Source organism: Nanorana parkeri, unplaced genomic scaffold, assembly GCF_000935625.1.
Source record: "Nanorana parkeri isolate BGI_ZX_2015 unplaced genomic scaffold, ASM93562v1 scaffold233, whole genome shotgun sequence".
NCBI lineage: Eukaryota > Metazoa > Chordata > Amphibia > Anura > Dicroglossidae > Nanorana > Nanorana parkeri.
In genome coordinates, this window is record NW_017306501.1 from 630,857 (window position 1) to 658,283 (window position 27,427).

At 39.9% G+C, this 27,427-nt stretch overlaps 1 protein-coding gene across 4 annotated transcripts in view; it reads left to right on the plus strand.

Moving 5' to 3' along the window:
- CARMIL1 (capping protein regulator and myosin 1 linker 1) overlaps positions 1 to 27,427 on the plus strand; it is a 263,519-nt gene that overhangs the window by 116,916 nt on the left and 119,176 nt on the right. For all 4 annotated transcript variants that reach the window (XM_018556313.1, XM_018556315.1, XM_018556314.1 and 1 more), the window contains exons 6-16: positions 1,518 to 1,615; positions 1,780 to 1,850; positions 2,510 to 2,583; positions 9,333 to 9,408; positions 9,526 to 9,614; positions 11,479 to 11,573; positions 15,486 to 15,572; positions 15,953 to 16,056; positions 17,549 to 17,626; positions 20,064 to 20,140; positions 20,497 to 20,601. In XM_018556313.1, the coding sequence (XP_018411815.1) occupies positions 1,518 to 1,615; positions 1,780 to 1,850; positions 2,510 to 2,583; positions 9,333 to 9,408; positions 9,526 to 9,614; positions 11,479 to 11,573; positions 15,486 to 15,572; positions 15,953 to 16,056; positions 17,549 to 17,626; positions 20,064 to 20,140; positions 20,497 to 20,601 (954 nt within the window). The remainder of the gene's footprint in view (positions 1 to 1,517; positions 1,616 to 1,779; positions 1,851 to 2,509; positions 2,584 to 9,332; positions 9,409 to 9,525; positions 9,615 to 11,478; positions 11,574 to 15,485; positions 15,573 to 15,952; positions 16,057 to 17,548; positions 17,627 to 20,063; positions 20,141 to 20,496; positions 20,602 to 27,427) is intronic.

Here is a 27,427-nt window from a genome sequence, read left to right on the forward strand (position 1 = left end):
GTGTCGGAAAGACCTGATACTCCTGGCGCAGAGATGAGGGGGCCCGTCAGCCGCCGAAAACTGTGGAGGGAGCCGAGAATTAAAAAAAAGCCTGCAGGCACTGCAGGGGGCAGCCCTGGGCCTCGGCCGTGAGGACCCATCAGACAGGCGCCTGCAGCTGCAGATCGGCTGAGAGGAGACTCTGTATGCGGCGGTGGCTGGATCTGCCGGCAGCGACCCAACCTTATGTGGCGCCCGTGACGGGCCCCCTGAAGGCCGCGGGCCCTCGGGCAGTGCCCGACGGACCGAATGGTCAGTCCGCCCCTGATCCCAACTGTTTAAGAGTTTCTACAATGTCTGTATGTCTCAATGGGCAATAAAGAAGATGGTACACATGTTTGTATTTGCCTTTAAAATCTTTTCTTAAGGTCAGTTGGGGGGCACAGGTCCCACCCCACTCTGTGATTGCCCTATGGGGCTGGCTTAACAGGTTTGGTTTGCCAGTGTCCCAACCTTCTGAAGGGGGGAGTATAACTTGACTGTTTCAAAGTTTCTATAGTTCCTCTGTCTCTCAATGGACTTCAGGAAAAAGATTTTACGGCAAGTAAAAAATCTAATTGTTATCAGGTTGCCCCTTCCTAGTAACATTTGCCTAGTTGAATTTGTGATTACCGTTACTTGGTAAATAATACAGATAGCAGGTATCTAATGCTTATTGGTAATTAACAGTCACACTATATCTACTGTGTATATAGAAAAAAATCGAGATTGAAGTGGCTCTTTTTTATACTACTATTCATTTTCTCTCTATATAACCTCTCTTATCCTCATACTGTGTGTCCTTTGTTTTCCCCCTTGCTTTTTGGCCTACACTTTCTCAATAGCTTTTGCTCTCACTTTTTTAATCCAGTGAAACAGTTTAAATGTATTCCTTGTTATTATGAGCTGTGAACCCCAGACAAGTGAAAGTTGAAATACATATATGGAAGTTTGTCACCTGCCAAACACTTTTTATTTTGTGCATTCAATTTGTGATCATCGCACCCTTGGCAAAAGCATAGTAAGATCATCAACTCACACTACAGAAGCACCACAAAGCCACAAGCCTAAAACACTAGCCAAAAAAACTGACCTAGCCTATTGATTGGACCCTCGAGGAGCAGCAGCACAGTGATGAGGTCATGCCTCTGCTCATGTTCTGCTCAATGAACTATTTCCCCTTATTAACATGTTTCCTGTAAACGCATGTACTGCAGCAGAACCCAAGTGACTTTCAGTACTTGTACGACCTCACCTAGTCGGAGTGAAGATGTAAAGAGAATTGCAGGAGGTTTATATCAAGACTAAACCAGGCACTTATGCTAGCTGCATTTAAAATACATATAACTATTTTTAGATAATTAACTACAGTGTAATTAATTCATTGGTGCCTGGACTACAACAAGTTGTTTCAGAGTTCACACATTTTACTTATGGAACAGACGTACACTTTGATATTCCGAAATGTAATTAGTATATTTCTTTTATTTTTATTTCAGAAAAATTATGAAAAAAGTTACCATGGAGCCTCCAGACAGACTGGCAAATCTGCAAGCTCTGTGGGATAGCCAGACAGTGACAGAAGTCGGCCCATGTGGTATGCAACAAACACCGCAATTAACTATTGAACAAATTAATTGTCAACAAAGATTTCAAATACAAGAGAGCCAAGCAGTAACTCATGGCTGCAAGGGGAGGGGAGCACCATGCTGAACCTTAGCAGCAATATGTATCAACCTGTCTCATTCATCTTTTTCACAGGTGGTTTTTCGCAAATGTATGCTTGTGTCTGTGATTGGCTCGGGATGCCCTATAGAGAAGAAGTACAGTGGGTACGTGTCTGAATGTTATTGAATGTGGCTTAGGGCAACAAACACACTTTCTTCATCCAGTAGTTATAAATGCTAGTATTTTTATATTTGTTCCATTATGTTCATGAATACAGCAGTAATTTACCTCCTTTTCACAGTGACCTACCTGTTATCTTGACTATGTCTGTCTGTACTACATTGAACATACCAGTGGTGCCAGAGCATACATATGGGGAAATAGTGATTTATGTCTTTTATTGTTAGAATAAGAATATCCAGGTATCACATTTACACAAGGATGCAACAATGATTGTACTTCAGTGCTATTGTAAGCACGTTCTGATAATGTTCAGATTTCCCCTATCTTTCTAGCCAGTGTACCGGACATACTGTATATTCCCAATAGATGCTGTTTTCTTCTTTCTAATTTCCACTACTGTCTTCTTTTGTCACTGATTGTTTCGGAACAGGGGGCCCACTGCATACCATCCATATCCTGACAAACACTAAATAACAGTCAGGAATCTTAGACCACAGACACAGCATGTATATTTTGCATTTACATGAACCTATTAGAATAATAAGTGCACTTAATGGAGCTTTCCATAACTCATCCTTATTATGTGTTATAAATCATCAGTGCAGCAATGAAAATACCATGTTTCTGTTTTTCTGCACAGGATGTTGATACTATATACTTAACACAAGATACAAGGGAACTGAACCTGCAGGACTTTAGTCATCTAGACCACAGGTAATGAGATTGAATTATCTATGTCCTATGACCATTATTTTACTGATATCGAATATGGTTCTATATACAGGGGTGTGACTACAAATCATAGAGCCCCAAGCAAACTCTCTCAATGGCACTTAGTACTTTGAGCTGTGATAATACGGTCATTGATCCTAACATTAATTATGCCTAAATTAGGAGCAGGAAACAGGAAAGCAGTCAGCATGGTTGGTACATTACTAGGGGGGAGTGCTGTGGACAGGGGTGTGGAGATGTCATTTTTAACCTTAATCCCAACGGAACCTTCATTTTAAATCAGCGAAATGCATTACAAGTGAATCGAAACAAAATGTACAACTGTCTTTTAGTTTGTGTTGTTTCTAATACAGCCACAGTCTGCATAGAAAAGCCTGTCGCTTGCCAGCAGCTGCAGAGTGGGACCCTTTCTCTCTGAGGATAGTAGTGGTCTAATTGCAGAGATCTAGTACACCCCCTACATAGTCAGAACTATAGCTGGGCAATCAGCACAGCTCATGCTGCCTACTGTTTAGAGAGCTCTGGCTCTGTGTCAGTAGGGGGAGTGTTGAACCTCTGCTATTGAGATCACTGCTTCCATACATTGAACAAGGCCATTCTCTGAATTACGCTGGCAGAAGGCAGACTTTTCTATTCAGGTTGTGGTTGTTTGTTAAAGAAAGCATGTAAGATTGTGTACACCTTTTTCTTTTGATGCATTGGATGTATTTGGCTTATTTAAATATAATTTAAAGTTAATTTGGCCCTTACATTTCCAGCTAGCTACTCTATCCTTATTAGTTCACCAGTCTGTTTTTAGCATCAGCAGATCTTTTTTACAGCCACAGAACGTAAAGCCTAAATCTTTTTCTCAGTATGTTTGGCATCATACCTCCAATGTATACAGTTTTCTTAAGCAAATCATTTTTTGTGCATCTGTTGCAAAGTTTCTTACCTGGAAAAACTGCTGATAACAGCACTCCTTGTTGCAGGCTGACAATGCTAAGCTGTTGCTTCTCTAGTAGCAGCAGTGTTGTCAGCCTGCCATGCATGCCCCTTAAGTTGTCCATTGTGCTGCTTATCGGGTCTGCAGGAGACATGCACAGAACTGATAGGCAATACAAACCCCAATTGAAGAAGCGTGCAAAGAAGGATAACAACACTGTTTATAATTGTGAGAGAGTGACTTAGCCTTTCTAGTCTTTGACAGAAAGTGCTTGTACTGGCAGGATCTCCAGGTCAGAGACTTTATAACCTAGTCGCAAAAAATTGTCTGCCTTCGAAAATTGGATGCAATGAGACATGATGCCAGATATACTAAAAAATAGATTCGGAATTTTCAGACACTTAAATTTCAGTGTGCTGGTCAGGTGGGCTGCAGCAGAGGTTTTGAAAGCAATATATCTACTCCTAGATGGGTAGGAGGGCTGGACTGTACTGTGAAGACACCCAACATCCTTTAAAGAGACAGTAACTCAGGAGTTACATTTTTAAAATGCATTCAAGTACCCTAACTATTAACAAAAATGTAACTTATTTGTGTATCTGCAGGGTGGCATCCACTCCAAGCTCGCTCGCTTGATGGACTACAACCTCCCGTTTAGTTCACTAATTTGTATTCAAGTTATTGTCTATCATGGGAGTGAGCTTGGAACGGTGGCTACTTTACAACAGTCACCATCCAGAGGAAGGTAGCCATCCTCCAGAAGGAAGGACAGTATCGGCATGAATTCAGAGATTATTTGAGGATCTACAGCTGAGTGATACACAGATGAGATACATTTTTGTTAATAATTAAGGCACTAGAATACATTTTTAAGACTTCTGAGTTTAATGTCACTTTAAACAAATGCTATTTTAAGGAGGTTACGGAAAACAGTGCCTAGAAGACTCCGCCTTTGCCCCAGACTTCAGCTTTTTATGACCGAAGACTTCACAAGGGATCATTGTGAGCTCATCTTTATGTGGACCTCACTATTTATATTTTCTTGATATATGCTTCAATTTGTTCAAAATGGTTTTCTTCATCATGTCCCTAAATTATAGATTATACACATTTGTACTTTTATTATGTGCTGAATGGACTAATAGATCATGATGTCATCTGGAAGCTCATGCAACATGTTTGTGTGGCATAATTCGGTATATACCGTATTTAGTACCATTTCTTCCTTCAGGCTGTTTCATTTGAGCAGGGCTGCCTTCACAGAATCTGATACTGGTTTGATATGACTGATAGTATATGAAATAAGACATTGCGCATCAGATGCTGATCTTGTGTTTTGGCATTGAATACTATGTTGGCTGATGGCCAATTTCCAAATCAACCATTGTGCTTAGTTTCTGTAAAGTGGGTTTCTGGCCAATATAATCCTAGTGTGTTATGCCAGCTAGCAGCCTGCTTTATTAGTTTCTATTGAATCTGCACTGTGCTTGCCCATAAATCTTGTCATTTCAGCATGTTTACAGAGATCTTTTAAACTGTTTTTCTTCCTCAAGAAAGCCGTTGCTCTGCTCTTATTATGCTGAGTAGAAGGATGTAATGCATTGCAGAGCAGCTGTAGTTGGCCTTTTTGGAATTTAAGCAGAGGTACCTTCTATAGTAGATGATGCAGATTTTTACCAGGTTTGTCATTGTGAAAATGAAAACAGCAGGCTTGCCATTCCATATATTGAGTACAAGGCTTGCCAGAGTAATTGTCTTGGGCTGCATTTTAGTTATAAGGAAGCAGCATTTTGATTTAAAATAAACAGCTTTTGATGTTATTGTATTAAACAGAAATTGAGTGGAATCATAATAATTATTAATAATAATAATAATTCATCAGATGACTGCTCAGGCAACGAGCACTGCATTATGGGTAGCAGAGAGCGAGCCACCATGTGTGCCCTAATCTATTAGTACCAGGCTTTGTCAGGGCTCCCGCAGTGGATGGGGGGTTCTTAGTGAAGGTAAAAGCAAAAACCTTATTGTGCCTGCTGTGCTGCATGTGTGTTAGTAAGCCTATTTGTAGTTTTGTATAGTGTACAGGAGAGTTGGCGCCACTGTCTAGGTTTTATTGCTGCATGTGTCCCTGTTCATCCTCTCTCTTTTGTCCTGGTGACCATTGTCACTGGGACAGAAAGTTATGGAAAATATAACATTTTGCCTGGCTTTGTCACAACCTAAAAGCTACTTTCTAGATCTTAAGGAACAAACAAATAAAATACCCACCGAGCCATTTTAGTGTTTCACCCTCCAGCTACTGACACTAGTTACTCACCTGTTCTCAGCGCTGCAGACATTCCTTTTTTACTACATGTGAAAAGTTATAGTTAGGATTCATACATATGGGTACTGGAAATGTGGACTTGCAAGGTCATTTTGACACCCAACAACTATCCCCTAATCTGGTTCTGAAAGAATTATTTTATACAATGGCTCTATAAATATGCTCACATTTAGTGAAGCCTTATAATGCCATTCTCTGATTACAAATGCATAATGATTATTTTTCTTTATTATGGGTTTATGGAGATCCCATGCCATTTTAGTGAGGTGAGATGATGGGTCTAGGTAGTTGTGGTTGAAAATACATGCCAAGGCATCCCTTTGGCCCAAATCACGCTTGCCGTGCATGTGAACGCGCACCAAAAGGTGCGCATTCAAGCATCATGGGAAAAACGCGTGACGTGCTTGCAGCGGAATGTCTCCTTTAGGACCCTCAAACACAACAAGCAAATTGTGCAAAAACGTGGTAAAAAAAAGTGTGTATCTCGTAGTCCAAACTGCTGCATGAGCTTTTTTGCTGTGTTTGTTGCATGTAGGACAGCCCATTGAATTGAATTGGCTGACCTGACAAAACGCACATAAACAAGACATGCAATCACATGTGCGACAAGTATGAACGGGGTCTAAAATCAGCTTTATATTACCAACGTCATTATACCAAGATTGCTTTCAGGGTCAAGAGAACTGCCTTGTTTATGTAAACCTATCATAGACCTTGTTAGCACAAGTCCCAAAGTAATTTATACTAATTAGCTTGGATGACAGTCTAATTATATGTCTTGCTACTAGTATAACAACAAGTTAACTGGTTTCAAAAAGAATAACATTCCCTAAAGCACTCCCTAATCAGGATGCGACATTTGCAAAGACGTCTTTACTAATGAAAAAAGATATTTAAATTTTTATAGTGGCAAGGTCAAAGATCCACATTACCTTTCAAGGCTGTGATCAGGAGATGACAAGCTGTAGTGGCAGTTAAATAAAAGAACATATAATGTATAACAATGCTTATTGGTGTGTTGTTTGTCTCCAAAATATTTTTGTCTGTAAAATATAGCTAATCTTGCATTTATGAGTAGCTGATGCTGACAGATTTTGCAACTTCCTCTTTCATTCAGTAAAATGCAGTAATAGTTCCATAACTGTTATTAAATAAAGTTCTCTGCTGTAAATAGTGACCCTAAAACTCTCTAATGCAAAATAAAAATTAATCGGCAATAAACTTCTTAAACTAAGAAAAAAAGCAGTGTGAACGTGGCCAAATGAGTTTTTCAATCGGGAGGTGCTATCCTCCCTAAAAAATGTTCTATCTATTGGGAAGAAACAGGGGACTTTGAATAGAGCACACAAGAAAAGTCTATTGCATTAAAACATTTGTATAATAAGGAACACATTTTATCATTCCAGAATACTGGAATGATAAATATTGGAGCAAGTATCGGGGGAACGGAATGACCATGGAAGCCTTCAGGGCTCTGAAGAAGGGGCTACTACCCCCAAAATGCCTAAGCAGATTATTACTCTACTATAACTTTTGGTTTCTTCCATGGTCATTCCGTTCACTGATTCTTTTGGCTCTGCATTGCTAAATATCTGTACGACACATGTGGGTAGACTGATGGACTTGTGTTATTATTTTAATAAACGTTATCACGCCAGGTGCAGGTGCTGTCTTTGTTTTCTTTTACATGTACTTTTGAGGAATTTTCTCATCCTTGTCTGGACACGCTGCCTCTACCAGTTATCTATCATTAAAGATACTGTTTTCAATCTGTGGTGGTCTGTACAAGTGCTGGGGTTCTGATTTCTGTTGTTCTAATGTAAAAGGGAACCCTGATGTGAAAGGGGGGATTCTGATGTGAAGGAGGAACCACATTATTTTGTGTGGGGTCCCACCCTAAAATCCATACCAGACCCCTGTGTGGGATAAGGGTCTGGAATGGTTTTTTGAGGGACCACACATTTTTTTACATTTATATTAGTTTACATTTTAAACTGGGTTGTCTTGAGATTTCACATAAATTTAACCCCTTCGGGACTGACGACGTACAGTGTACGTCGCCAGCATCGGAGCTGTTTAAACTTGAAAAGCCGACTGTCGGCTTTACAACCGAAGCGATTCTGGCGACTTACCTGTCGCCAGATCGCTTCTGTGTCCCGTAGAAGGGGCCACCCCCCCCTCCGCCGGACACCGCCGCCGTGCTTCCCGGGCTCATGTTTTTTGAAATTAAAATAAATCTAATAATAATAATAAAAAAATTTTTTTAAGTCCCCCGCCCCCGTGAGCACGCGCGTCGCCACGTAAACACGCGTCTGGTGCGCCTACGTTTAATAACGACGAACGCGCTACACATGTTGGGTATCGCCGCGCACGCCGGAGTGAGAGCAATAATTCTAGTATTTTGGGGTATCTCTAAATTGATGACCTGTGGGGGCCTTTAAAGCGTCTTCTATGGACTTTTTGGGGTACTGCAGTTATTCGCCGTTTCACGGACGCACGCAATTTGTAACCTGGGCATGTTGGGTATCGTTTTACTCGTTGTAACCTCATCTTTTATATTTCATTTAAAAATGGGTAGTTTGTTGTGTTTTGGGGCATTTCATTAAAGTTTTCACTAAATGTTGGGGTTTAATAAGGAGTTGCGCTAATATTGCGCAAGTCAAAATTTGCAACTACCACCATTTTATTCTATAGGGTCTTGGCATTCAGAAAATATATCATGTTTGGGGGTTTTAAGTCATTTTCAGGCCTAAAATGTGGAATATAACATGGGTGCAAAAAATTAAAAAAAGGCCTCAGTCATGAAGGGGTTAAAGGGTGCCATGACTGAAAAGAGGTTAAGAACAGCTGATCTAAGACGCATACAGTAAGCACATACTCTCCAGCCCACTATCTATAAGGATTACTATGCTTGGTGTTCATGGAAAAAGAAAAAGGCCTAATATGCAAAATGACAATAGTAGTACTGAAGACCAATAGTAACTGCTCCTTAGCAAGTTGTGGTGAAAAGATGGTTGTTAACATCTAAGTATCTTTACTTTTCACAGTAACCAATCTGTATATATTTAGTACTAACTTTGAAAGAGAAATGTTCAGACACTGGTATATGTCATTCAGGCAATCACATATTTTATGGATTAGGTGGTATTGTCACACACAAAAGCAAGTGATAATTATGTCTAATTTGATATTTGAATTGTGTTTGACATGTTACAGCTCTTTAGTATTTGCTAGGTTGTTAGAGGGATTTATAATCATATGGAAAAGTAGACGATTCCTTTAGCACGGGTTTAAACATGAAAATTATGATTGGTTAATTTTATCTTTTGAACATCTTGAAAAAACGTTTTCATAAAATTGCAAATATGTTATTTGTCCTTTTTGCAGTCTTTCTATGAATATGTAGTTTGTTGTTGTGTTCATCACCTTTTCCAATTTACTGCAGTATTGTACCCAATGTTTTTGTATACTTCTCTACAGAGATTTGATACCTATTGTGGCAGCTTTAGAGTACAATCAATGGTTTACAAAACTGTCATCGAAGGATCTGAAAGTGGTAAGAAATCATTTTCATACATTTGAGACTCATCTTCCACCAATGTCTTACAGATAGTGTATGCTTGTTGTGTTTATTGTTATGTTTCTGATCATTTTGTTTCAACTTTCTTTCTAGTCTAATGATGTTTGTGATCAGATTCTGCGTGTGGTGAGCAGGTCTAGTCGATTGGAAGAGCTGGTTTTAGAAAATGCTGGACTCCGAATGTAAGTGTGTTTTGAAGCTATTGAACTTTTTGAATCTGTTGCAAATGATGTGATTATAGAACAGATTAAGTGGCCAAGTAAGATCCAGTTAAGCAAATAAAAGTGAATTCACATTACCTTAGTTGGTCTTCCATACTTGGAGCCGGAGGTGTTCTATTATGCAAGTTGTGACTTCTGCTTGTAAAGTCGAGCACTTGCTGAGCCTCAATTTTTTGGCAAATCACTATGATGCACACTGACCAATAGTGAGTTGTGGGAGGGCACATGCCAGTTCTTATTACATGCAGAACTCCACCTAAAGTACTCTGGATTGCAAGGTTTTTCATATCTAAATCTAAAGCGTATGTAAACCCAAAAGCATAAATTGAATATATAGTCCTTAGATGTGATGGCTGGATATTTTATGCTTGTTTTCCTTTTGTTTATTTTACCTAGTAATACGGCCCATATTTTTTTTACTTCCTTTAACAGACCAAGCTGTCCAGCAAAAGTGGAAGTTAGAGGGTTGAAGCAAACCATTTACCACTTACAGGTGTGCTTACAATGGTCAGCAATTATTTATTTATGGAAAACCTTTATCCCAAAAGGATTTCTGTAACTGTTTAAAAAGTGTTATTTGGAGTTCACCTTTAATTTGTTAGTCAAGTCCATCTAAATCTGCTACAGCATCTAACACTCCCCTCTCCACAAGGTGACAATGCTGCTGTCCGAGGGTGGTTCCATTGTTTCTCCATAGAGTGGAGCCACCCTATGACAGGAAGTGTGTTACTGGCCGGATCACAAGGTGAAAATAAAGGGAAAAAGCTTCCGAAAAAAACTAATTCAGCCACCACATTTAAGGATTGGTAAACTGAAATGTATTAATTATTTGTTTTTGGGTTTAGATATACTTTGAAATGTATACTAATATATACTATACATAAAATGCACAAACAATTATATGAAAGTTGATATATACAGCACTAAAATGTACACTGCCTGGCCAAAAAAAAAATCTCTAACACTCTAATATTTTTTGGATTAGCTTTGATTACGGCACGCATTCGCCGTGGCATCATGTCTATAAGCTTATGGAATGTAACAACATTTGTTTCCATCCAGAGTTGCATTCATTTTTCACGAAGATCTTGTATTGATGATGGGAGAGTGAGATCACTGAGTAAAGTCTTCTCCAGCACATCCCAAATATTCTCAATGGGGTTAATGTCTGGACACAGCCCATGTGTGAAAATGATATCTCATGCCCCCCTGAACCACTCTTCACAATTTGAGCCTGATGAATCCTGGCAATGTCTTCCTAAAATATGCCCGTGCCATCAGGGAAGAAAAAAAAATCCATGATATTGATCTGCATAATGGAAAAATGTTGGGTTCTGGCGATTCAGTATATGCAGGTAGGCAGCCGACCCCAATTTGTGGGCTCGTAATGTTGCTGAATCTATTATCCAATAGAAGGCTCTGACCGAATTGGTTAGCTAAATCCAGGTGGTGACTTTCTTTGGACAGGCAGTGTAGATTACTTTATATAATAAATTTGTTTTTGTTTTTTTTGTTTTTTTGAAATGTACAGTGGGTATACACTTACAAAAAAAAGCACTGGGACTTTTTTTTTTATCTTGCAGATTGCCAAGTGTCTGTCATTGTCCATCAGTTACCGTATATACTCGAGTATAAGCCGAGATTTTCAGCCCATTTAACGGTATGTAGTTTTTTTTCCAGGGCAATTCACAAATGAATATATTTATGAAAATATAATCTGTTAATTCACCAGAAAGCTGTGGCCTGGGCATGACACATTAGCCTCCAACATTTTTAATTATGCAAATCATTATAATGCTTTATTACTTTTTTTGTTTCCATCCAGAGATTTTGCACAGAAGTTGTCCATTGCACTTGCAAACAATCCAAACTCAGGACTTCATACTATTAACCTTGCAAGCAACCCTCTAGAGGATAGAGGTACTGTAATTGAGTTTTTTTCATTTTTCAATATATGATAAGGGAATTTGTGCTCATTCTCTTGGCTTTGCCTCTGTAATAGAGTATCCTGCTTCATTTAATTGTGTTGTAAATATGTTGTTCATGCATGAGTGATAATTCTTTTTTGTACTCTCTTAGAGATTGCATTTCTATTTCTTTAGACACAGCAGCTTAGAATTAGGTTTTACTGAGACTATTAGCCTGTCTTTTTATAATGACCCTGTATACTGTTAATGTACGCACGCTGGAAATGTAGTTTTTTTTGATGGCCCTAAAATGATTGCTGTACACATATCTGCACACATTTTTACCAATAAAATCATGACGCATACACAACTAAAAAGTAACACTGCATTTGCATATTTTATTTTAAATTAAGGATGGTGTTTAATTTTATTTGAAAATTATCTAACAAATAATCGGCCAAGTAATCGATTATGAAAATAATCATTAGTTGAAGCCCTAGCTACCACACTAAATAAATATTGTCATACTAGATTATGACAATCAATACTAAACCGTACAAGAGCCTACTAAGTACTACAGTATATTCTCAAAGTCAGTATTCAGAATGTTAGCCTTCTTTATATGACTGCGGAAATTGAAGATAGATACATTTACAATTACCATGTTAGGTGTCTTACCATGGTGTTAACTAAAGTTTTGAAGACGTGCTATTGAATTTTACTTTTATCTTTTTAGATACTTTTGGAGCTATATTCCACTTCTCCATTCCTCCTCTTCATTTTGAAGCCATCTCTCGCATAGAATGCATGAATGAAAATTAAACAGGATATAATTAGCCTGACAATGAACAAAACAGCTTGGAGGTTGATAAAAGAGATATTGATATTAGTTATTATCCAATAAGTGGATCTAAGAAAAGGTTGTGCGTCATTTTACCTTTATTGAGCTGTATTGGAGTGGTAGTTATCCTTGCTGCATGTCTAGGGAAAATACATCCTTTCACAGAAGGGTGAAATCTTCAGAGTGTAATAGCTCTTTTTTACCTTTTTATGGTATTACATATGTAAATGTTTTTCCAATTGTAGGAAATATGTTTTTTCCATTCATATTATATTTCTGTATATTTAGGAAGACAAGGGTCTAGATGAGTGTGTGATCCTTTACCTACATGAAGGCAGGGAAACCACTGACAGGTCTAGCAGAACCAAGTTCAAGTGTCCTACTGTGAAAAGATGAGCCTGGGCTTGGTGCGCACTCAGTATTACATTCCTCTAGCTGCGTGCCAAACATATTTACCCCTATACGACACAATATTCGAGATAAGCCTGGGCTTAGTGAGTTCGCCTAAGCCCACTCAAAACTGTGATGGCCACTTCTTCCTCCTGACTTAGAGGCGCATTCCCTGCCCCGCAGCTATACATCACATGGTGGCGGGCAATGCCCCCACCACAACTGCTGCCATTGATTGGGTCAGGAGAAGGGGTAATGGTCACAGTTTTGAGCGGGCTTGGCCCAACTCAGGCAAACTGGGTTCCCCCTAAGCTCAGACCTAACTCTAATACTGTATGGTATGGGGAGATGTTTTTGGCACTCAGCTAAAGGAATGGAATACTGACATTGCATTCAGTGTAGACCTCCTGCAGCATCCAGCTACCAGCTGGCAATTTATTTGCATGTCTGTTAAAGCAAACGAAGCCCGGAGGAAGGAGAAGAGCTCAAAATGGGTTGGCTGTACACATATCTGCACACATTTTTACCAATAAAATCATGACGCATACACAACTAAAAGCTTGAGATCATTCATACATAATCCTCCTTACTAATGATCGCAGTTGATACTCTGTAGTAGTGAGCCATGATGCCCCTTGCCATTATGAAAGTGGTCATTAAGTATGAATACATTTTGTTCCCATTTCTGAGAAACATTCCTTGCAACCCCTTTGATAGCAAAAATATATTTTTATGTTTTTTTTAAAAAAACGCATTTTATTCAGTTTTCGTAATTTCTTTTGGTACAAATACAATATCCAACAAAGAAGTTGCATATAAAAAGATCTAAAGAAAAACAATGCTAACAACAAACCTAAAAGTACCATGCTGGTTGCCCCATTAAGTCTAATAAAACTTAAAACCTATGCTACGTCACTTCTAGGACCCCCAAACTATTAGTTAATTGGGCTTTCAGATACCAAGAGGAGTATATAAAAGGTTGCACAATCTGGGTCAACTCTGTATTATCAAAGGTTGCAGCCACAAAGTGTTTCCAACGTTTGAAGAACTTTGTGGTTTTCATAGCCTTCTGCAGTTCTATTTCCAACTTTTCCCTATAGAATTAGGTCTTTAATTCCGCTGTTACAGCAGATAGCGATGGTGTGTTCCAGAATCGCATGATACATCGTTGAGCAGCACACAGGCATTTATGTAACCATTCCTTCCCTTTATTGGAGGTACAATGAGTTTCTATCGCCGAGTAAACCCGGGAACTAAATAAATACAGCAATGGTGATGGTGTCCATTGTAAGACCGTTTGATGTAGGAGGAAACTCGAGTCCAGAATTGTACCATATATTATTTTGGTATTGGTCAGTTACTTTATAAGCCCTATTAAACATGAAACATCCTGAAATGAAAAATGGTTATAAAGTAACAGGGGATGTGCTCACCGTATGACAGGTTTTTAAAGGAGAACTATGGGGTGAAGGCTTTTCCCCATAGTTCTCTTTAGGGTAACGGGAGGACACAAACTAGCGTCCTCCCGGCACCCTAGGCTCAGTATACAGCGAGCTGCAGCTCGCGGTATACTGAGACGCCGCAGTATACCGTGAGCTGCTGCTCGTGGTATACTGAGACGCCGCAGCTGAAGCGGATCCCGACAATTGTGCCGGGATCCGCCCAGCTGCGTGACTGACAGCTGGCTCTGCCTATCTAGAGGTAGAGCCAGTTGTACCCGCCCCTGTCCGTTCTGCCAGTCAGCGCTGGGGGAGGGGGGAATCCAGCCCCTGCCGTGACAGGATCGAGAGGTGAACGAACGCCGGTATGTGTTCGCTCACCTCCCGATCTACTGAGCCGACCTGTGTCAGTCTCATTGTCACAGGTCGGCTGGAACTATGAGGTGAGTGAAAAGCACTCACCTCATAGTTCTCCTTTTAAGGAGTTATTGGCCCCACGTTTATTTTCATGTACCAGATTACCAAAAAAGATGCTTCACTTCAGCAGTAAAACTAAAAACAATGTCCTGCTTACTTCAGCAAATACATCCATACAAGGGATATTTGCTCAGCCTAAACAACTCAGTCTATTGGCAAATGCCCCAAGCGCTCCACAGAGCACCCATAGCCCTGCATTATATGTAAGGGTACAGAAGGACAGTTCACAAGCCGGACTGAAGGGGATAGAGGTGACTGCTGGGGTATCGGGGATCAGGCGAGTAAAAGTCCTTTGCACATCTATTCTAGACATAAACTAGCAGTAAACCCCTGCAGATTTTCTCCACATCAGGTTAAGCAGTTCCCCTTTTTGCATCCTCTGCTGAGTGCTGGCTGGAACGAACTCCAATTCTTCTCTAGTAGAGCTGAGTAAATGAACACGCAGTTTGGAAAACCTGATCGTTTGTAGCATATCGTGTTTTTTTAAATTTTCCTTACTAGCATGATTTATTAATCAATGGATTTAGGGCTCATTAACTGTGTGGTTCTTTATAGATCAGACACATCTACATGCAGTAATTAACTCACTCATCTTTATTAATGCTTCATTATAATTGTTGCAGAGAGACATATTTGTCCTTCTGAATCCATATTTTTCTGTGATTTATGAAGTCATTCTAGGAGTACAAGACAGACAGCACTGGTTATTTTTAATGCATCCACATGTATCATTATGGATATGTGTATCAATGTCTTTTCTTTGTGTTCTGTTTTGCAGGTGTATCTTTTTTAAGCATACATTTTGCCAAACTCCCCAAGGGCCTGATGCACTTAAATTTATCAAAAACCTCATTATCGGCCAAAGGTAACTTGTCTTTTTCTTTTATTTCATCTTTTTTATTTTCATTTGCTGAATGTATCTATAAAGACATAGGAATGTTAATATTTATTTCTCGTTCTACAACTATTTGGCCTTTTGACCTGAAGTTCTATAAGTCACATCATTTCATTGGCTGACACATACTGATGATGACAATCAAGCTAATCTGGCTCATCTTTGTAGTTGTGTTTTGTAATTGTAAATTAGTTCAAGTTAAACCTCTTTTTCATGCAGTGTTTGTTATTTTGTCCACCAAGTGTCTTGCATCATTTAACTCTAATGAAATGCTATTATGCTTTAGGTTTTCAGTTATTATTGAGAGAATGTGTGTTGCCCATTAATTATGTGTCTCTTTGTATCCACAGGAGTAAATAACCTATCCCAGTCACTAAGTGCAAACCTGCTGATTTCCAGCACCCTTACCCACCTTGACCTCTCAGGGAATATACTCCGTGGTGATGACCTTCCAGTATGTACATCCCTCTCTGGTTTTGCCTTAGCTTTATTTCACAAATATCACAAATATTTATTAATTTATTACTTTGACTTTGTATGACCTTAGTGTCCACCACCTCTCAAATTTTTGTTTGCTTTGGATGGAGTCAATAGAATCACTTTTTTAGTGGAAAGGAGAAGGGTTAGTATCTCTTCTTCTTCTTCTTTTTGTTATTGTTGTAAACGTCCCTCTTGATAGTAGGACAGGAAGTGTGGGGAATTCTCTGCTATAGGGACACACCACGATAGAAACCTGACTGTGGACTCTAGTCTACACTATCCAAAACTAGAAAAAACAAAAACAAATGGGCTTTCAGTACCTGTATCTTAGTATTTTGTGTTTGATAACTGACTCTTCATCTTAAAGTGGACCTATCATTAATATAAATCAGTAGTACACCAGTGAGCTCTACCAATTCAGACTATGATATTGAAAAATAAAACTTTTTGCTTCCCATTAATTTAAAAAACACCCTAGCCCTGCGCTTCCTGACATGACCCAAAGTTTAGTTTTTATTACGGTCTACTGTCATCTCCCCAAATGCAGTGTTTTCCCCAAGGTAGGAAGTGTGCTAAATCTTTACAACAGAAACACAACCAGCAAAAAATACTTTTTTTTTTTATAGGCAGGTTTTTATTGTCATCCCTGTTTGATAGACTTTTCTTCACTCCCTGTGTGGTTTTAGGGACAGGAAGTAGGGGGAAATCTCTACTTTTGGGGACACAGACAGTAATAAAAACCTGAAAGAGACTCTAGCCTTTCCTCACTCTATCACGAACTTAAAATAAGGGTTGATGTGTTAAAGTAGATCGTTTGAAAGAATGCGCATACCTCTATTGCTTAAAAATGCTTCCGTAATGCACACTGGGAGCCCCTCAGTCCTCAGCATTTAGGTTAGTTTAAATCTAGATTCAAGGCACTCATGTCCTGAGCGTGTACTGCATTATGAGTGTTTCTCAGTGACATCTGCATTACATTGATGGGATAAGTGGGCTTGGTTCCCAAAAGTGGAAATTTACATATGGATTCAGGGGGCAACAAGAAGGAACGTCAAGCTAATAGAGGTACTCGTTGGCATAGCCAAGTGCCTATCTTCCCACCAGCTATTTGCTTCAAATGTGACAGATGTTTTATTGGGAGTAACATCAGAAATAATTTAAAGAGCTTGCATACATGATTAGTAAACTATGCAACATTAATGCTAATAAAGGCATAAGAGTACCATTTTTTCACACTAGTCTTGCATAATGATGCTTGTGAAGGACTAGTTATTAGTGATCGGTTTCAACACTGTTCTGTATTAATGTATATTGCAGAAGTTACTACAGATGGTTATTTTTGTAGGTAATGTCACCCGCTACATAATATCAGTGTTTGGACCTACTGTAGATCTGTCTACAAGACATGCTTTTATTTTGTCTGAAACACATAATACAGTAACCTTTTTCTCTCCTTTCTTTTCTAGTCTTTGTACAATTTTTTGGCGCAGCCGAATGCTATCGAGTTCTTGGATTTATCGAACACTGAGTGTTCTGTTGACACGGTAATAAACATTTTAAAACATTTTTTAAAAGCTATCCATAAATGCATATCTCTAATAAAGGATTATATTTGCACATGGTTTTTATTTAAATTTGCCTGTGCCCTGAATAATTGTGGGAGCAGAACTTCTTTGAGATCAGGGACCAGTATCGAAACCCTCACAAAAAATGTTTTTTCATTTCTTTTGATAATTTTATGTATTGGAGTTCTTTTTTGAATCGAGGTCTGTAATATCTATAAAAAAACACATTCCTATTCTGACATTTCCTATATTATGCTGCATACAGTAACAGCATTGTTACCCTATGATGTGCTCCTGCTGCAGCTGCTTCTACCCTTCTGTGGTCCTGCTCCATCTTCCGTACCACACACCTCCTCTGTAATTAGCTGTGAAAGAGACGTACGCAGGCGTGGACTGACAACACATGGGGCCCCCGGGCAATACAAAATTATGGGGCCCCCTTGTGCTCCGCCCATATACACATCCCTCCCACACGCCCCACCTGCATAGACATTCTTGTGTCACAGACATTTTTTTCTCCACATTATTTTTCAAATAGTGGGCCAATTCACTAAGATGAATTGCCGGGGAACTGGATGTCCATGCTTCTGGGCTGTGAGCTGTGGGAGGTTAGTGGGAGGGGCCAGACAGTGTCAAAGTCAGTGTTCTATAATTTTTCTCGATCCTATACATTTTCTCCACTGTGTCACTTCCAGTGGGGCCGAGTCATCCGAATCGGCTGTTTTCATGACATGCGCACCTGGAAGAGACGCCGTAGAGAAATTTATCGGTTGAGGAAAATTAAAGCACACTGGTAGTGTAGGAATGCCTCGTCAGTGCTGTGCGCGTGTACGACTGCTGCGACCCTGGTAGTTCTGCCACTAACTCCAAGCTGTAGAGAGACTACAAATCTCAGCACAACAACAATGTAGAATAATACCACCAGCTATAGAGGACTATAAATCTCAGAAATACATTGTACAGCAATGAAGAATACCACCATCTATAGAGGAATACATTATACGTACATTGAGCGGAATTTATCAAAACTGGAGCAGACAAAATCTGGGGCAGCTGTGCATGGCAACCAATCAGCTTCTCTCTGTCATTTTCAAACCTTAACGGAACAAACTAAAGAGAGAAGCTGATTGGTTGCCATAGGCATCAGCTCGAGATTTTGTCAGCTCCAGTTTTTTTTGTCAGCTCTTGCTTCTGAGATCGGGTCTGTCGGCAGCTGTCATCCTCCCACGCCTGCTCCTCCTTACTTCTTCTTCTTCTCCCCGCGCCGATCGTGGATGTGGGCGGGCAGTGAGCGTGAGGCGCGAAGGAGGTGCAGCTTTTGGAGCGTGGATGCGGGCGGGTCTGGCAGCGGCATGCCCGACTGCCCGAATGGTCAGTCCGCCCCTGGACGTACGCCTGCTGCTATAATGTGGATGCACAAAATGGAAGTGACACAGGAGAACTGCTGGCATTAGGCAAGGGTGGCAATGCTCCCTAGCTATGTCCTGCATACAGTGGCAGCATTGTCACCTATAATGTGCTCTCACTGCGGCTGTTTCCTCCTTTTTGTGGCCCTGCTTTTTATCCTCCATACCACCCACCTCCCCTGTAAATGGCTATAGAAGAAACATGCACCCTCTGCTATTATGCATAAAGGAGTGAAATGTAACAACTGCTAAGCCTGGCAATTGGCATCTGGCAAGAAAAAAAAAAAACATGCACTCCAAAATCCCTCTGAACAACCCCAAGTAACAAATTATATAGTTCTAAAAAAAATAGTATTGATGATGGCATAATCAAAAAGGTGCATATTTATAAAATATTGAATTTAGACCACACATTCACTGGTGGTGAATCAATCACTGTCATTTAAAACACATGCACCAAAAAGGTTCACCTGCTGTGAATGTTTGGTGAACATGAGATTAACTGCTTTACAAATGTGTCTCAGGTGTTTGTTCTACAGTCACTAAACATAAATTGTGTGTGGTGGGTTCCATATGCATATATGCAGGGTAGTAGGTTATTATTTTTCATCAATCTTTATACAAGTATTACTGATAAATGTACTTTGTGTTAGGGTAGATAATACACTGTAGCATCATACCTTTTCAGAGAGATCTAAGGATGGGTAGAGCTAAAAACTGTCAACCACTGTAAGTAAAACAGGTCTTGTGTTTTGCGGAGGCATCTGCTGTCACTGCCACACCCGCCCTGTTTTACCTGGGCTTCAATCCGGTCAGGAGTGCGATGGCATACAGGTTTTTTCAAGTACAAAAACGCGTGCCACGTTAAAATTTGCGCATTTTCGTGCTGCACTGTTTTCCGTGGGGAAAATGCAAACACTGTGTGTGAATGGAGCCTTAGAGTGCAACATATGTATGCTTCTGTTTTTGTAGTTGTATGATATATTAACATTGTGCTTGTTTCTGTTCAGGTATGTAGCGCACTCCTTCGTGGTGGCTTGCAGCACCTTGCTACGCTTAATCTGTCTCGGACCATCTTTTCCCACAGGTATAAGTCACATGTACCATGTACAGTCAATGCCTGTGCTACCTTGGCATATTGTTATCCATGTAATTCTGCGTTGAATAATGTTTCTGTACTTATCGGTGTATGTTGAAGTAACATTCATTTGTTTGCATATGTGCCCAGTTCATGCCTAGTAGTTATCCATCTATGTTTTATTAGGTTACATAATGTAGTAAGCTGGTGCCAAATGACCTTCTCTTATTTTGAGCTCCAGCATTGTTAATGTGCAGCTATTATTATATAATATAATGATGTTGGCATGTTTGTTGTTGATGGGTAAAGCTATAATAATTATTGCTGTCTTTAAAATAAAAATAATATAACCTTTTAATCAACAGGAAAGGGAAAGAAACACACCCATCTTTTAAACAGTTCTTCAGCAGTTCTCTTGCTTTATCACGCATCAGTCTTTCTGGGACCAGGCTTTCATCTGAGCCTCTGAAGTAAGTAGTTTGTACTCAGGTGACCCTAATGCATTTTAAAATATGTAAAAAGTCTTCAGCACACCAGAAACAAGGTAAACCTCAAAATCAATCCATAGCTTCTGAGTATTAAAAGGACTTCTCCAAATTTGGGCTAGCTAAAAACACAGAAATGTTTACACACTAGCGCTCACCTAAAATAATATCACCTGACTCATAAAATCTTCAAACAAACAACTGAGGGCCAGTTCACACCAATTGCGGTGTGTTCCAGACTGGTAGCTGCTGGAACGCACAGCAATCGCACACTAAACTTCCCCCTCCGTTCTGGGGCTAGAGGGGTGCATTGAAGTCAATTGCAACGCAGCCACGCCCTCAGTGCGATCGGTCACGTGGCAAAACATTGCCTGCGTTCTAGTCCACTGCGAACGCAAAAAAATGCTGAATGCTCTATTTCTTTTGCGTTCGCAGTGGATCTAAACGCAGGAATGTTTTGCCATGCATCAGAATGCTGAGGGGCGTGGCTGCGGTGCTATTGACTTCAATATCGACTTCCAGATCGAAGGGGGGAGTTTAGTGTGCGATTGCTGTGCATTCCAGCAGCTACCGCTCTGGAACGCACCACAATTGGTGTGAACTGGTCCTAATAAATAGTTATATGTGCCATTGAGGTTGTGTTTTTTCGGGTTTTTTTTCGTTATACCAGTCAGGTGATATAATTTTAGGCGAGCGTCACTGCATATAATTTGTTTTCCAGTACATTTCGCTGTTGTGGCACTGTACATTGTATCGGAAATTGCAACTTTTAATTACTTCTGGAAAGTGAAGTAGGAGAGGACAATCTTGTTCATTTCGGGAATGTTGGGCAGCTATGGCTTGCAATGTTCTTCTTCTTCAGAGCATAGTGGTATCAGCAAGTAGCACTGCCCAATAACTGCTACAGTATGTACAGGGTGTTCTGGCAATGAATTGATTTTTTAAATTACCTTTTATATTAGTTATTGTTATTATTAGGGTTGCACAGATACCAAGTACAGTACTCAGGACAAGTACGAGTACATGTACCGATACTTTTGAGATCCAAGACTAGACTAGAGAAAAATTCAAAAATTAGGAGGCAGCTGTCATTTGTAAGGAGCACACGGAGCTCCTGGGATTTGTACATCTCTGTTTTAATGTACGATTTTGTTTTTATAAATATAAATAAAGGGATGCACAGATACCAGTTTTGCGAGTACGAGTACTGATACTTGCCGAGTACTTACAAGTACGAGTACTGATACATTTTTGTTTATTGTCATGTGACAGTTTTTCAAAAACAGTACAGACTAATGATTTCAGGACAGTGGTGGAGTGCCAGAGCCAGGTCCCAGCTGCAACCGCTGCAACCCTGATAGTTCTCATGAAAATGCCAAGTATCTGCACTGGTACTCGAAAAGTATCTGTGCATCCCTAGTTATTATCAAGTTATGTATGAGCTGTGATCTCAAATAATAACACTTGTTAAATTGGTGAGATTGTTAGATGCTAAATGTTTCACCAATGATCATCTTCTACCTGTGCAGAGTTGTGTAACATTTTTGAAGAGTTATCCACTTTTGAAGGATAAATGCAAAGTTTTTAGGCGATTCTATAATCTTCTAGAGAAAGATTAAAGTATTGGTCTGGGTGTGTTTATTTTTGCAGTCCTAATAAACCCGTTGTCATAATATTGCCACTGGTTATAAAGCATTGGAATTGGTAATAGAATGTCTGTGTGGGTGTGGATACCTTGTAAGACATACAGAACTGTCTATTAAACAGCTACTGTCATTGTGACCCTCCCTTTGTAGCATTTTATAAATATTACCAAGTAAATAATTGTTAGAGATTTAATATTCAGCATGTATATGTATTTTGTCTACCAACAGCAACTTAATACAAGGTACCAGCAAGTAGCAGCTGACAGATGCCAAATGCTCAGGCTTACTGCTTTATTTATTCTGTGGTTTGAAAGAATGTATGAATGCCTTAAGAGAATTTTTGACCTTTGCATATAAAAGAAAAAAAAAATAGCAGATAAGGTGGGACCCGCATTAAAAAATCCTCAAGTGTAAAAATGTAGGCGGTTTAGTCACACTGAGGCCAACAGTTCAACATTGAATTTCCTTAAAGCAAAACTTTCATCCCTATGCACAGTAAAGACAGAAATAGACATTGACAGCTGAATATGCAGCCTTTGCTGTTAGTGTTGCAGAAACACATTTCCAAGATTTATTAAAGTTAAAGAAAAAGTTGTATTATCTTTTTGTTTAACAATTTCTGTTGGCTTGGTTATAATTTCTCAGCTATAGGGTTGGCACACACATCCCAGTATGCAAAAGGAGTAATTGATGGGTGGGGTCATGTAGGGCGAGTGAACCTTAGAACAATTAGTAGCCCTGAGAAATGCTCATACAAAGGTTTTCTAACCTATTGAAACGTCTAAGTGACCAAGTTCCAGTACCATAAAAAAAGCACAAACAAATTGTTGCACATATGCTACATTGTACCATCATCTCAATCAGAAAGAACATTTTAATCTGCTCTTATACCTTCAGAACAGTAACAACAAGGAATGCTTGTTCTAAAGTGTGTGTAAACCCACTATTGAAAATGGAGGGAATGGTAGTTTACCCTTCTTTAATAATGCAGCCAGCATGTTTTTATTTTCTGGAGGTGTGCTATGCCAGCAATTGTATCTGGGGATCTGATGGTTAGAGGTGTCGAGCTTACTTCTTGTCATAGGGTGACTACATTCTATCAGGTTGTCCCTATACAGGGGCAACATTGTTACCCTGTAATACACGCTGCCACGAAGAACCGCAAGCTGACATGTTGATGCTCAGTGCCCTTGGTATGTTTAACCCAAGTTCTGGAAGACCAGCCTATTTAAGTAAATGACCCCTACAGGAACACTCGCCTCTCTTGTAATTAATGGTGGGTTGTACAATATCAATTAGCACATTAATGTTAGGCATGCATATTATTGCTGTGAGATGTGCACCCACTTCTTGGAAACATGTGCACAAGTGGTGAGAGGCTTCCAAGAGCAGCAGAAACATGCATGGTGCACAGAATTCAAGTATTCCTAAAACAAGTGCTCATAATGTTAAAAAAATTGATCCAGAATCATTAATACTTTACCAAGCCCTGCAATTAATGTAGTAAAGGTATTGAATACATGTTTAAAAGTAGGTGTCAATTGTCAGCTTCCTTTTGAGCCACAAATACCGTCTTTAGGCTTAACCCAAGAAGAACAATGGACACATTAGTAAAGGGAAACTGCAATACATGGAAAAAAAAACAATGGGTTTGGTAAAAGAAGCAGGGCAGCAAAGTAGTCTAGGGGCCGGAATACAGAAGATATACTGATCCTCGAATCTGCAGTGGTCAGCGCTCACCTCTCTTCCCCTTTACTCTGGCTGTGGAATGTCCCTTGGCATGGAATGGACCTGCATTAGATGTGATGAGACCAGTGGGGCTTAGACTGCCAGAGCCTGCGGGAGAAGAAACTGTGGAGACCGGTCTAACAGCTAGGCGGGACCTACTGTAGGATCAGGGTAGTATATTTTTTTTATTTGAGCCCCTAGACCAAAACAAGCAGATAACCCCTGCAGTGCGGGGGTAGTTCCACTTCAAAGGTTATTTTTTAGATTCCTGAAGTTCCTTTTTAAGGCTCCCTTTCTGAGAGGTCTGATAAAGGATGAGTTAAAAGTGGGATGACTCCTTTTATGTTCACTGAACAAAAGTATTTTTTTTTTTTAGCATAGCTGTCAAACATACATAGCTAACATGTGAAAAGTAGACTAGAGTACCACCTGCTGGCAAAATTGAAGACTGCATAATAAACGACTGTTATTTTTTTTATTTTGTTTTTGTGTCTTATATCTACTGCTTACTAGCAAAATTTAGACTTGAATTCTACTTTAAGTCTAATAGCATAGTTTTCACCTTGGTTATGTAATCCTATTAAAATACATTTTCAGAAAGGAACAAAATACCTACATATTTAGAGCACATTGAAATGTTCGCATGTAATTGAATTTATAGTTGGCTTATTTGCATAGGAATTTTCTCCCAGCAGTAATTGCACAGCTAAATGACCGTTACAGTTACAAAGATTATCACAGCTTCAAGAAACCAAGCTTGATCCTTGGTGCCCCCAATTATTCCAATTCATATTAAATCCTTTGTATAAAGCGATAGCACATTTTCCTTTAAACATACCCAGCTGGAGGTTTTTTTAAGTTTAGTGCCATTTTGCAGCATTTGTCAGCATGAAAGCCCAACAACATAATAATATTGTTAACCACCTTCCGTCCATGGCCGTTTGTGAACGGCCGGACGGGAGTCTGCTAGGAGCGGGAGGGCGTCTTAAGACATCCTGCCCCTCCCCCCTCTCGTGTGCGGCACTCAGCGCGCACACAAGAGGGAAAACTGTGAGCATGTAAACAGCCAGCGATGGCTCTAGAGACGCCCGATCGCTTGCAGGAGCTGCGGGTGTGCGGCCTCCCCCACCCCCCCTGTACCTATGTCCCGTTGTCTCCTTGTCGCCGCTGCCGGTCCGTGATCCGATGTGGCCGGTGCGGCTGGGACCGGCACGGCGACACTCTAACAGCAGATCAAAGGGACATCATTACTCGATCTCCCTTTGATCTCTCTTCCTGTCCCCGAATGCAGGAAGTGATGTATGTTACAGAACATATCTCTGCTTCATCAGCTTCTGTGGGGGTCCCTAGGTGACATCAGAGGTCTTGGAGACCCCTGATGCCTCCATAAAGAGGACCTGTTTGGTGAACTGGCTATTACATAGGGGATTTCTTAGTCCCCTATGTTATAGCAATAAAGTTGTCTAAAAAAAGTTTTTAAAAAAACAGCATTAAAAAAATAAAGAAGCGAAAAAAATATTCACAAATAATAATTAAAAAAAATAACACAAAAAATGTTTTAAAGTCCCCCGCCCCCCCACATACACATGCAAACATGCGTCGGGTGCGCCTAATAGTGTATTTATAAATCTGCAGTGGGCAGTTACTAGAGCATAAAAACTAATATACTGTTGAACATCATCAGAGAATGACAATATAAATAGAACCAAACATATTTGTTTTTATTGTCGTTTTCCACATGCCCATGACAAGGGATAGATCATTAGAATGCTAAAGAATTGCATACCATTTTATGATGTATAGCAACAGAATTAGTTTTGCACTGCTCATGTGATGAGAAAATACAGAGGGGATATTGGCCTATATAGATTTGTTTGCCTTCAGTGTCAAGGAGGGATTATTAACCTGTATAGATTTATTGCTTTAATAAAAAACCTTTACAAGTTTAGAACATTTTAAGGTAATTAGACCGAGAATCCTCTTCTGTACGTAGTTGCATAGTATTTGAGGTTGAATAAAGACACAGGATCATTAAGTTCAACCTTCATGTGATTGTGCTTGTGTGTGTGTGTACACGAGTCCCCGTGTGGTCTAGTTTTTAAGAGTACCTGTACATACAATTAAGTTTGGTGCAAGTTTGAGTTTTATTATTCCTCATTACTGGAGCCCAACTACTTTTTTTTATTGCACCTTGGTATGGTTGATACATTACTTAATACATTACTTATTAGATTGAGTGGATTGATTTGATTTACTAGAATGATTTGATGAACTGGATTGACTGGAGTGAGCCCTCTATCCCCCTTTGTATTACAGCCCTCAATATTAATCGCCCCTTTAGTTACTTGGTCTATATTTATTATATCCATTTTTATTCCCCTCTGTGATTTTGTTTAATTTGTCACCTTACAAAGGCCTGACTTTGGGTTTTGTGGCGTTTCAATCCACATGTGCTAAGGCTTCTTCTGAGAAAATGCATCTGCACTGTTTTTGCTAACCTAGTACACCGTAACACACACACAAGTGTTTACATTTGTGCGCTGTGGTGTCCAATAATGCAGGTGCCTTTTGATTACTGGTAAAATATGTGTGTTGGGTGCCATTCAAATTGAATGGCTGATAAAAACAGCACACATGTACCACATATGTGAGCAGCATCATTTGAAAGCAGGATAACCGTTCACAGGGCTTAGCCATTAAGCCAAGACATTAGTAACAACTAAAACTAAATCAAAGTAAAACCGAAAAAGATTTTCTGGTTAATGTATGTTATTATATCTATATACACTGATCAGTCCTAACATTATGGCCACTAAGAGGTTAAGTGAATTATATTGATTGTCATTGCAATGGTACCTGGAAGTGATTGGAGATATATTAGGCAGCAAGTGAACATTTTGTCACTGAGCAGGAAAAATGGGAAGTGTAAGGATTTGAGCAAATCTGACAAAGTCCAAACTGTGGTAATTAGGCGACTGGGTCAGAGAAACTCCAATCTGCAGCTCTTAAGGGATGTTCCCGGTCTGCAGTGGTCAGGACCTGCCAAAAGTGGTCCAAGGAAGAAAAATCGGTGAACTGGCGACAGGGTCTTGGGTGGCCAAGGCTCATTGATGCACATGGAGAACGAAGGCTGCCCCATGTAGTCCGATCCTATAGAAGAGCTACTGTAGCTCAAATTGCTGAAAAAGTTAATGCTGGCTTTGATGGAAAGGTGCCTGAACACAAAGTGCATCAAAGTTTGTTGCGTATTGGCAGGGCAATCTACCCTATATGCCACCAGAGGTAGTAGAGCAGGGAAGGGGTGGGGCGGCGCTTGCTGCTGATAGTACAGTCTGGCCTTGCTCAGCTCACTGGCAAACGATGACGCAAGGGAGCTGGGCGGGAACATGAACAAAGCATCACAGGTTGTGAAGGCTGTGACCTCCCCTCCGCTGCCC